General features: G+C 40.4%; 1 protein-coding gene across 1 annotated transcript in view; it reads right to left on the bottom strand.

Moving 5' to 3' along the window:
* ARPP21 (cAMP regulated phosphoprotein 21) overlaps positions 1-13,133 on the bottom strand; it is a 154,829-nt gene that overhangs the window by 62,428 nt on the left and 79,268 nt on the right. The window contains exons 13-14 of the mRNA XM_061195242.1: positions 10,596-10,825; positions 3,253-3,486 (exon numbers count right to left, since the gene is read on the bottom strand). Of these exons, the coding sequence (XP_061051225.1) occupies positions 3,253-3,486; positions 10,596-10,825 (464 nt within the window). The remainder of the gene's footprint in view (positions 1-3,252; positions 3,487-10,595; positions 10,826-13,133) is intronic.

Below are 13,133 nucleotides of genomic sequence, written 5' to 3'. Positions count from 1 at the left end.
CATTTAATAGACAAATGACTGGCAGGGCACCTTAGTATTGCAAATCATTGCTTGTCTTATTACTGCTTAAGACAGATATTTTATCAATCATCGTTTTACACATGAGGGACATTCTCAAATATATGACATTGGATGAAAAACTGCTCTATTATCCACATTAGCATATATGATGAATAGTAGATATTGTTTCAAAAATATGTAATTGTTGAGGACCTTTGTTATCCACTCTAGGGCCAAAAATATAACCAAGTATGGTTCCTCCCAACAAGCTCATGAATGTGCTGGTAACAGGGAAATGGATCCAAGGGCAATTCACATAAGAAGCAAAGTAGTCATATGCTCTGGGTTGCTTATACCAAAGTGTTCCTACCACATATTTGGCAGAGGGTATTTAGGAAAAGGTAAGAGGTGTGGATTCTAGGGGGACACAGCAATGCCAGAGAAAGATGAGTTCCAGCCCAAAGGAGGCAAATTTCCAGTTTCAGTAGCAGAGTCAAATAAGTGATCAGATAGCCTGATAGACAATCATGCACACGACTCACCACAGATACACATATACACACATATATATGATATGTGATAGATGTATATGTACATTCATATGTGCTGGCATATATATATATATGTGTGTGTGTGTGTGTGTGTGTGTGTGTGTGTGTGTTTTGGTCATGCCACATGACTTGCAGGATCTTAGATCCCTGACAAGGGATTGAACCCGGAGCCACGGCAGTGAAAGCCCTAAGTCCTAACCACTGGACCACCAGGGAACGCCTGTTCATATTTTTTTAAAATTAATTAATTAATTAATTTTTGGCTGCGTTGGGTCTTTGTTGCTGCCTGCGGGCTTTCTCTAGTTGTGGCGAGCGGGGGCTACTCTTTGTTGCAGTGCGCGGGCTTCTTATTGTGGTGGCTTCTCCTACTGCGGTGCATGGGCTCTATGCGCGCGGGTTTCTGTAGTTGTGGCGCACGGGCTTAGTTGCTCCTCGGCATGTGGGATCTTCCTGGACTAGGGATCGAACCCGTGTCCCCTGCATTGGCAGGCAGATTCTTAACCACTGCGTCACCAGGGAAGTCCCCCCACGCATATTTTTAATTGACAAAAATAAACACATTCTGGGAAAAAAGAAACATCACAATTCACCTTACATCCCACCACTCAATCACAGAACAGAATAGTACATCTTCCTCCTGGTTGAGGGAAAGTTTCATGTCTAGCATTTGTCAGATCAGAGATGTGTGTAGGGAAACTCTGTTGTTCAACAGTGTTATCGGATCCTTTTCTTTAGTTAGGATCCTTTTGCAAAGGATACATTTTAATAACAGCTCCAAATTACTCATTCCAATTTGTAATTGGGACTTGGCACCAAGAGCGCATTCTTTCCTTTTCTATAAACAAGATTATAGATGATAATATACACATACACACGCACATCCACGCTATCATTACAAATCATATTCCTGCGCTGTACCCTAAAAAATACTCTTTTGAGCTTTCCTGAAATACTCTGCAATTTTGGTTAAAACATACCACTCAAAACTATGCCTAGTGGCTACTCGTGTCTACAAACCTTCCATCTCAATTAAAAGTGAAAGAATTAAAGCTGACAGAGTCAGATCATACTTTGATCTGTGCCCAGAGTAATGAATATGATCCTGGTTTTCTTTTCATTTCCTTTATAGTGCTTACACTGATCCAGATATCTAATATTCTCCTTAGAAGTATCTAATCTGAAACCTTTCAAATGGTTTTCAATAAAATGATTATGCCTCCTTTTCCCTCAAGCTTATGGCATTTTCAAAATGTCTCAATCAAACACCATTCTTTAAGAATGTGCCATATGTTTTCATGAACATGTGGCAATTATTCAAGTAACTATTTTACTGTCATGCTCATGCTTGTCTGAATTTCCTAATTATTAGTAGCACTAGACATGTGAGACGATTGAGCCAGATCACTTTTATGAGATTCTCATCCAGCGTTGCGTTTTTAAGTAATCTAAACCAAACCTCAGATATATTTTGAGAAAATTCTTTTTTTTTTTCAATCTCTTTCAAAGGTTTCTAGAGAAGTGACTTGTCGAATCAAGCCTTCTGACCCAGGGTTTACCAGCCCTGGCACGACTAACATATTGGGCTGGATAATCTTCCTGTGTCAGGGGCTATTCTGTGCATTGTAAGATGTTTAGTAGCATCTCTGGTCTCTACCTTCTTAGATGCCAGTAGCAGCCGCTCCTCTCTAGGTCATGATAATCAAAATATCTGCAGATATTGCCAAATGGCCTTGGAGGCGTGGAAAAATTGCCTCTGGTTGAGAAGTTTCCCCCATGAAGCAGGTGTTCATCAGTCTATTTGCCCAATGCTCTGGGTCCTCTGAAATTAGTGTGGAAGTTAACTGACCACAAGAGAAATTAAAAAAGTAAAAAACATAAGATGTACAAACTGTTAGGTATAAAACAAACCACAAGGATATACTGTACAACATGGGGAATATAGCCAATATTTTACAATAACTATAAATGGAGCATAACCTTTAAAAATTGTGAATCACCATATTGTACACCTGTAACTTATATAATATTGTAAAACTATACCTCAATTTAAAAAAAGTAAAAAAAATGGCCATTCATCATGAAAGAAACAATAGTCATGAAGTTACTGATTTTCCAAACCCCACCAAAACCAGTCTAATCCTAAAATCCCTAAAATACATAAGAACTTGCCCTCTGTATTCTCTTGCCACTGCTGTTCCTTATTTCCCAGTGGGAGTTGCATGGAGTTCTAAGGTGGGAAGTCAATTTCTGTAGTGAAGAATCTGCTATGTGCTCCGATCGAGATCTCAAGTTCCTGAAATATCTTGGATGCAAAAATACTTTTGACACAACAACAAGCTAACCATGGATTTAGTCTGAGAAACATCAATTTTCAATTAGTACATCCCAATTCATCACTCCATGGTTTCTGATCTTAGCTCCTGGGAATACGTGAGAGACACCATGCTCAAGGAAGAGAGGACAGAGAGAAAAGTGGATATTTCTGGGAAGTACCTGTATTTCGATTTACATACCAATATTGATAGCGATACAGAGATATAGATTCCAGCTCTCTATAGATCTGGTCTTCCTAAATCAAGACCCTACACAACAGTCCACGCACCAGGAATTTTCAGAACACTTGCTAGCAAATTTATAAGCTGAAACACAAGAATAAACCTCTGATATCATGTCTCAGCCAAAGCGGAGGTAATGAACGAACCTGTATGTGGATTAAGAAGGATGCTTCCGGGTGGGATGCCTGTGGCAGCTTCGAGTGGAAGGAGGATGTAGCTGGTGCTGCTGTGAGCGACCTGGCCTCCCATCCCATTCTCTGGGTAGGTCACACAGCCAGGAGAAGTGGCTGCCACGCCCGAGACCAGCGGTGTGCTCTGGAGAGGTGGGTGGGTGCGCGACAGCGATCCTGAGGAGCCTGCACTGCTGGAGGACTCAGAACCTACCAGAGAGACACAAATCAACAAATCATCCCACATGGAGGAGAGGAGAGAAACCACTACTTAGTGTAAAGAATCCATCACTAAAGAATGTGAGGTGAGCGCTGCACGATGAGATTAACTAATGCCCCTCCCACATTTTATTGAAATATTTGCTGCATATTTTTCAGATGTGTCAGATTCCTAGGAAAAGAGAGATTAAGAATGAGCTCTCTCTTTCCGGCTTCTCACATGCCACCAGGGTGATGAATTGGTAAATGGTACCATAAAGCTGGGAACTCAGGGCCTGAAAACTCCCATCTCCCTGAGTAACTAATGATGTGGAAATGTCTCACTGAGCTGCAGTTACCACAGTAAGATGACTGGGATGGAGGTTAAAGAGGCTGCAGTTTAAGGAGTCGTCTGTGGTCACGCAGATGGTTCTAAAGTACTGGTTCTCCAACATCCATAAAGCTGCATTTTGAAGGGTCATGGTCAGAAACGATCTTTTCCCTCAAATGTGAGTAGAAGAACTCGCTCATTCCTATTAGAAATGCTTAAGAGCTGCACCGTACCTCCCATACTCACAGAAGTCTTGTTCATATGACCAAGAGGTGAACCAAGGAGGGCTGGGCCATCATGATATTGACTGAGCATCCTTCAGATGACACAGAAGAGTAGAATCATGGGGAGATTTGTGGACCGTAGATTTCTCAAATATGTAAGTAACTGGGTCAGTGTGCAGAAGCTCCCAAGATGGAATCCAGCCCTAATCATCTCCCTTTCCCTCCGACGTGGACAAGAAAAGCTATAGCCCACGTCCATTAGGCACCAGCCACTCTTCACTGCAACCAGAGCCAAGCAGCTCCAGCACCCTTGACTGTGGCTGTTCTGGGCTCTGAATATTAACCAGAGCCTCAGAGAGAAAATGCACTGAGCAATATTTCTGTATCTGTGAATTCAAACTAACAGATGGATTGAGTGACATCATAGGTTGCAAGAATGGAGTATAAGAAACTTTAAAAACTATTAGCCCACATTATTGATTTATGTCATTAAAAATGTATTATTCTGTGTCATTAAAGGTTAACACATATAAGGAATAGTTAAGATTGTTTAGAAGATTCTCAAATGTGCCCTTAAACTGAAGACCTTTTTATTTTTTTTTTCCTGAACACAGATTCTTTTATTAAACCATTTTTTTCAAAGTGATGTTTAGTATAATGCCTTATAAATTATCTTTCTGCAAAATATAAAGAGGAAAAATATTCTGTACAGTGGATACTGGGAAGAATATAAGTAACAAAATAACACGTGATGAAGTTTATCTTTGAAATTATACGGTTTTTAGTTCTACTGTTTTTGTTATGTTCCTTCTAAAATTCTCAGCATTTTTAATAATAAAAAGTGTGGCTGACATATGAATTTCAACTCTACAGCCCTAACTTATTCCAGTACTAATAAGTGGTTAAAGGAATAGTAAGTGATTTGTCATCTTTAATGAGAATATGGAGTTCTAAATCATGGTAAACTGAAGACCTTTTTATTTTATTTAAAATTTTTAATTTTATATTGGAGTATAGTTGATTAACAACGTTGTGTTAGTTTCAGGTGTACAGCAAGTGATTCAGTTATACATATACATGTATCTACTCTTTTTCAAGTTCTTAAATACATGAGAGGAATACAACATGTGATTGCAGAGAAGAGGGGCCATTGGAGAGTGTGGTAATTTTTGAGAAGGAGAGTGATATTTACTGGGCATTTAGTATGTGTGCGCACCTGATAAACACGGTAATTATAAGGACTATACTGCCTAGATAGATAGGGATATGGAAGCACAGAAAAGGCAGCTAACTCAAGCCAACTCATACAGGTAGACAATGACAGAGCTGGGATGTGATCCAGGCAGACTGATCTAGATTTAACCATGACCCAACACCGACTGCCGCCAGTGTTCTCAGGTGGGAATCTTCTCTGCTTTTTCCATGACTTTATTATTCAGAATGATAAAGTTTCAGATTAATTCAGGATGCTCTATCTAACTAATGCTGATGGGGTTCTGAATAATGTATGGGCAGAAAAATGAAGGATTTAAAAGGAAATGTGGAAATACTAAGAGTAGTTTTGAGACCACATGGCTGACACGTCTGATCCTGCAGTCACTGCCCCAGTGCAAACTGTAGCGTACGTTTGTGGACTTGTGCCCATGATTTGATGCTACAGTCCAAGTCTGACACTTAGCAGCGTCAACAACAACAGCAAGAACAGTAATAATACAATAACACTTCCTGACCCCAGACGATGAAGCTCATACACAACCGACTCAGCCCACATCCAGGCTGAGGGGTTAGACAGTAAGAAAAAGTCGGGGCTAACAAGGCATCTAGCACCATCCTGGGTGTGTGTGCTGGTGGTGGAGATCGATACACAGAGACTAATGTGCCTCAACAAAATCCAAAAGATGACTTCATTTTGGCTTTTGGAAGATGGCCATTCATCACTGATTGACAATATTTCCTTCTACTGGCTGAGAAAAAGCAGCAGCTTCAACAGGAATAATGAGGAGACAAGGTAAAGATAATGGAAATGATTTGATCCCACAGGTTAAAAGAAGGGAAGAAGGAAAAGTAAATTTGGCTTAAACTCTCAACACTTGCAAAGATGGAGGCAGTCAGACCTCCCTGGAGGGATGGCTCAGCAATCACCCTGCACCCTGGCTGGCGTATAACCAGCTCTGACCAGCTTCTAAACATCCATCACCTAGAATCAGGTAAAGCAGTATTCGACACGTAGCCAGCATTACTGAAATTCTTGATCAAAAATGGCTGCTACCAATGGTGATAAAAGGCACAGGATTAGAAGTGTTCACAGATTTAAAAAAAAAAAATTAATATTTGAGAACTTTACTACTTTGGGTGCTGAGAGTGGTTTGTGCTTCCTTTTTTTAGGGACTTAGTGAAAGCAACGGCAAATATTTAAACAGTATGTCTATGTGACACAGTGTTAATCATGCTATATGAATTATCTAATCTACTTTTCATAGCAACCTCATTTTGCAGATGAGAGCTGATCCTCAGAGACGTTAAGTAGATTCCCCAAGTGCAGTTAGCGCGTGGAGGAGTCTGAGTTCAAACCCAGGCAACGCAACTTCAGGGACCAAGCTTGAAGCCTGCAGGTCATGTGTTTACCCTAAAGTCATTCCAGCAAGAACCAGGTAGGACCAGGGCCCTGACCAGGCCTATGCCAAGTTCTAGGAGATACTGCACAGAAATTCAATGCTACTCACAATGGGATGCTCAGAAATTGCAAGCTGGACCCTGAGGGGCAGCTGATGGGAGGTGTAGACCGAAGACACCAGGGTGGCTGGGTGAAAGCCTCAGGTGAACCCTCAAGAGGAACACAGGAAAAGGGAAAAATGGGAAGAGATTGGAAAAGAGATCATAAGGCAAAGCAAAATGGAAATCCAGGAAAGGGATGGGGCAGAAAGGAAAGGGCAGGGGCAGATTCCCTTGGAGGAGGGAATGAGCATTCACTCCCCAGGGAGGGAGCACCCCGAGTTTTGGTTCCAGTTCTGCCAGAACTAGTTGTATTTCCTTCAGGAAGTGACACCTTCTTTAGACCTCAATGTCTTCTTTCGTAAAATATAAGCCACCAGACTAAATGATGAGTAGAGGTGAGGATGATGCCCTTGAAGTTCCCCTCAGCTTAACTATACTTTAGACAGGTTTCTGCCTGATTACAGGCCCTTTACCTCCCTTTTCTTAGCGCATCTCTGCTCCTTTAAGATGCAAATCTTCTCCCAGCCTTTTATCAGTTTTACAACCCGGGAAGGTCTTTCTTAAGGACTTGGGAGCCATCCGTTTGAAGTGAAATCCTCAAGAAAAACGGTGCCTTTCTCTGCAAGTCTCAGCACCAATTAGCAAACACAGGTGTTCTAATCAAATTGACCAATCACCTATTTAAGGCCCTCTAGCTCATTTACAGACTCTCCTGCCTTTGTTTCAGCAGGGTTGAGTTTAGTTTCTCTCCCCTACCGCAATAGTCTTGACCTCTATTGAATTAGTTATGGGTAAAGTCTTCCCTGCCTCTTTAACTCATCAGACACAATTTTTCTTTTACAGGGACCCTGAACCATGAGTATATTTTTCTCCTGAGTTTGAGAAAATGTTTCCAGATCCAAGTGTCAGAGTTCAGTAGAATAACCTAAAGCTTCTGAGATTACGAGGGAAAAAGAATATCCAGGATGCATTAGTGTAGTGACGAAAATAAACACGGAGAAGAGGAAGTGGTGGAAAGATGAGGCATCTTGCACTGGCTCCAGAAATACCCCAGGGCATAGACCAGGAAGGCAACAACGACAAGGATACCCTTGCCTCCAGAAAACAAGATGCCAGGCCACGTAAAATGGTGAAAACAAAACGGAAGGCTATCTTCCTTCTCCAGAGCAGTTGTTTCTCAAGCTTGGTTTGTAGAGAAGCCATCTGTGCTTGAACAAATTCTTCTTGTGAGTCTGATGCAGCTAAAGTCGAGAAGCCCTGCTCTGGACATCAAGAGGGAAGGATGGTAGTAAAACAACATGGTGTGGCCAGTGTGGAAAGAAACAGATATCACACACTTATTTCTCAACCCCATGTTCATGGCAGCACTATTTACAATAGCCAAGACATGGAAGCAACCTAAATGTCCATCGACAGATGAATGGATAAAGATGATGTGGTACACATATACAATGGAATATGACTCAGCCATAAAAAGATTGAAATAATGCCATCTGCAGCAACATGGATGGACCTAGAGATTATCATACTAAGTGAAGTAAGTCAGAAAGAGAAAGACAAATACCATATGATATCACTTATATGTGGAGTCTATAAAAACAATACAAGTGAACTTATTTACAAAACAGAAATAGACTCACAGACTTCGAAAACAAACTTACGGTTCCCAAAGAGGGAAGGGTGGAGAGGGATAAATCAGGAGGTTGGGATTAACAGATACACACTAATATATATAAAATCGATAATCAATAAGGACCTACTGTACAGCACAGGGAACTCTACTCAACACTGTGTAATAACCTATATGGGAAAAGAATCTGAAAAAGAATTCAGTTACATGTATAAGTGAACCACTTTGCTGTACACCTGAAACTAACACAACACTGTAAATCACCTATACCCCAATATAAAATAAAAATTAGATTAAAAAACCCACCCAAACAAACAAACAAAAAAACCAACATGGCGTGGCCAGTGTGGAAAGAAATAGATATCACACACACTTATCTCTCAACCCCATCGCCACTACCAAGAAACAGCTGGGGTCGCAGTGCAAGCGCCATTCAAGTCCTCTTCCCAATGAGGATGTGATGAAATCAGCTGTCTCCACAGGCCTGCACTGGACCCCTGATAGGTGACCACTGCTGTGCTCAGTGCAGGGGGTACAATAAGGGAAATACAGCCCAGATCTCAAGAGGATGTGTTTGTACATTCTGACTTCAGTTAATATGCTTTGCCCCAAATGTAGCAAAACATGTTTCCCACCTGGAAAGAGTCTCATTATTAACTATTTGAAGCTAGAACCTATGTAATTAGAGGAGGAGAAGAATAACTTCAACGTCGCAACTCCAGACTTAGTTTCTAAAAGGTCAAAAAAAGTTTGCCATTCCACTGTGAACAATAAAGTAAAAAACCAGAAACTTGTGTGGTTCTGAAGCTCCATGACAGCAAAATTGACAGCTTTGCTTCATAAAACCACCTTGGGAGATTGTAAGTTTGTTTTGACATCCTATCTTGATCCCCTTTAATTTTTTTTCTTGCCATTCCTGTACCTTGACAGGCTTTCAAATGGAGACACTTAGATGAAAAGAAAAAAAAAAAATGTCTGAAGCACTTACAATTTCTAATCATTCTTCAAAGAACATGGCATTTTAGCATTCTTGAAGTGTTTTAAATGTTTCCGAAGAGCTTTGCTTTGGAGATGATTGGTGGTTGGTGTGTGGAGAAGGACGATTAATTTAAAAATCTTAAGAGCTCTTTGGGTGTGCTGGAATTTTTAAGTGCACCATTTAAGGTACTTGGTTTCTGCGTTTGAAGGAGATTTAAAACTCTTTAACCTTTCTTAGTTTACAGGAACTCAAGTGTACCACAGTGGATTTTCTTGACTTCAGTTGCTGCAATAGTGGGATATAAGAGCAATTAATTAGAGGAAGAAATCGAGAATTCACCAACTGGTGAATAAAAATGACAGAAGGCAGTGCGAGCCCACCTGAATCTTTCCAAGAAGCAGGATATATACATAAAGTAGTGGCTGAGACTAAATGCTATTAATTTTCTGCCTATGTAGGAAAACACAAGATAATTTCTTAGGAAGCACTTGTCAACAACATAATTATGTTAAACCATTAGCATAATGAGCCGAGATTTCACAAAGAGGCTCCCCAGCATTAGTGAGAAGCTTGGTTGGGAAAGTATTCACAGTGGAGGACTGCCCGTGTTTAACCTCCGCTTGGCGTTGCCCATTCAGCATTCCCCCTCGGGGCCCTGGACTCCCACTCACTGCACATGCAGGCTATGAATGCACCAGTATGAATGCAAACTTCAACTACCTATGTCAAAAGATCACTATTCACTTACAAGAAAAAAACGGGAAAAAAGAAGATGCATGCACCTAGCTACTTGGAAACTTGAAAATTTCTGAGGCTCTCTTTCCTTATCCTATTCCTTATCTTTAAGGAATAAATCATAATATTGAATTTTTAAAAATAGCTAACCTTGGTTAAATGGCTGCCTTGTGCAGGTGCCTTGGTAACTGATTTTATATAAATGGTCAAATTTAAACTTACAATAGTCTACTGAGGGGAGTTACAGTAACATTCTATTACCACCCACATTTTATAGATAAGGAAATTGAAGATTAGAGAGGTTAACAATTGGACCCAGGCACACAGCTCGCAAGAGGCAGTATTGTTATTTCAATTGCACCTTCTGACTTTTTTGCTATCCCAGTGATTAATATCATTTACATCATTATCTTTAGTTTAGGGAAGTCAGTGAGAGTGCTGACTGCACAGCTTGGGTGGAATCAGAGGAAACTATCACGGGACATAAACCCATTCAGTACTAACTACCTGCTTTGGACAGCTTCCCGGTACTCCTGCTACTGGATGTGCTGTCACCCCTGGTCAGCACCGTGATGCCCCCAAAACTCGCCGTCTTGGTCATGGCAGGCTTGAGATTGCGGTTGGAGCTGTCAGAATCTGTGCTGCTCCAGGCTCTTTGGTGGTCGGACCACTTGAGTTCATTCTCCGAGCTGCTCTGCCGACTTCCAGATGTTCTCCCCCAGCTGTCTCTGTTGCCCCTGGAACGTGGCCATCAGAAAGATGCAAGGGACAGCATCAGATTCCGAGAGCGGAACGGACAAAGAGCGGGACCTTTCTTGTAAGAATCGTCTACACAAGACACTTCTTGTCAACCCTTTCCATGACACATGTCGCCTCACAAACAGCGCACAGACACCTTGTTGATGTATAGACAGGTAACACATCACACAAACACTCATGCTACAAACAGAAAAACCAAACCTAGAAATGTCACATGGTCCCTCTGCCAGTGAAGGGGAAACAACAAGAAAAATAGGATATAAGATATAATTGGTAACTTCTCTTGTGGAGAGGAGAGAGGAAGGTAAATTCTCCTGACCCAAATCAACAATGAATCAGTGTTTGAAAGCAACTATGATGTTAAAGGATCCTAAAAGCAACTCCCACCGAAGAAGAGTTTCGTCTTTCCCTTTAGCATTAAGTAACTGGACCATGGTAAAATACACAGTTTCAAAGAAGCCATTTACTAATTTAGTTGCTAACTTTATGATATATATATATATCTGAATTCATTAAGGCTTTGGCAGACAGCACAGAAATCACAGGAATTCCTCTGTTAACCTTTGGTGAGAATTTTGCCCAGTGAGTTTAACCTTCATGGGCAGAGGAAAGAGCCCTTTAATACCTTTCACATAGAAAAATTCGTGATAATGACAACAGTGCAAACACTACACTGACACGAAACTTTCCAAGGAGATCAATGGGAACAACAAAATAGCTCCATAGATGAAATGACACATTTATTCAAAATTCAAATAGAAAAAGATTGAACTTATTGGAAGAGATCCAATAGCCAAAAGTCATTTTTGAAGACTCCAGAGTATTTCTAAGCAGTGTGCAAAACTGCATGTATTTTATAGAGAAAGTTGATGAAATTTGCATTTTCATTGGTTTCCAAATGCTTAAAGAGTGACTTGGTTACTCTTTTTCAAAGGCTTTTCTGCAGTTTGGAAATAATGGATCATCAAAATATTCTAAGATTCTCATGGATTATGAATAAGCAAAGGGGACAAAAACCATGGGCAATAGATGTAACCCCTAATTTCATATCACTGTGCAAGGTGATAGAAATCTTGATCACAGTGGTGAATAGCAGTTTTATTAATATTCTTCTAAAGACAGTCATGGGCTGTTGAGATGCTAGAAGTATACATATCTGATTGAAACACTCACCCACCAAATTGTACAGAAGGTATACAGAAAATTTTAGGTTTTGCTTCAACTTTACTTACTAAACGTTTTCTTTCATTTTGTGAAAACTTAAGAAGGTCAATGGATCCAGGAGATAATAAAAATGAAACAGCTAGTCTGTGATAAAGACTTTGTACAGTGAGGGGAGGAAATTCAACAGAAAACTCACAAAACAAAAAGTACTCAGCGCCTTGCTGTCCTCTCTCAATGTTTTCTTACAAACATTCTCTCTGTGTTCCATACCTCGGGGATGGCTGGTTTTAGAAACAAGGACTATTTAAAAAAAAGACTAGTTTGTGAGTAGGAAGTATCAGACACTCACCAAGCGCCAGGTGACTTTAGTTCTTAAACACCTGTGAAATTCAAACAGCCTACAGGAGACTGGGTGGAGAAAAACCAGCCCTTTCAAGGTGCTCTATTCCTGATTGTTTCCCTTTAAATCTCCAAATTCAGCTTCATTCTTTTCTCATATAATTCTGATTAATTTGACCCACCCTTGACAAAGCCTGACTAAATCATTATTTAGCAATCACGAATGTACCAAGGGTGTGACAATAATCTCCCCTGTAGATAATGCAGAATATTTATTATAGGAAAAGATTTGGAGTGGTCCTCAGCATACAGGATGCATCAGAAGGCAATTCTCCATATGGAGGTGATCATCACTAAAGTCTGCTTCAATTATCAACTCTGCACCTCCATGGGAGGAATTTAGACTTCCTCTAAATGCCAGAGTGGCTAAGCCTTTCTCTGCAAAGGAGGTGTCCACCACTATTCCTAAGTGCATTTTAGTGTGTTTCTAAAACACTGGGTAGTTCCTCTAGGCTCATGTCACATCCCATAGCCAATAAGGCAACCTAAGATTTCCTTAACTTCTTCTACCTCTACTCTACTGGCTCAAATCCTCATCTCAAGTCAAGATCTGTGCATTTTATAAAAAATGGAATTTAAGTTGTTGCTTTAGAGAGTTAGCATTAATGAGATTAAAAATAATGCATTTAATTTATGATCTCTAGATACTGATACACTGAAATCATATCTTTTACTGCTCTATCAATCATTCACCTTAACACTGGCAAGGTAAGGTCCAGAACT

Source organism: Eubalaena glacialis, chromosome 7 (genome assembly GCF_028564815.1).
Source record: "Eubalaena glacialis isolate mEubGla1 chromosome 7, mEubGla1.1.hap2.+ XY, whole genome shotgun sequence".
NCBI lineage: Eukaryota > Metazoa > Chordata > Mammalia > Artiodactyla > Balaenidae > Eubalaena > Eubalaena glacialis.
Note: the sequence above shows the minus strand (reverse complement) of the source record. Positions and strands in the feature narration are given on the sequence as shown.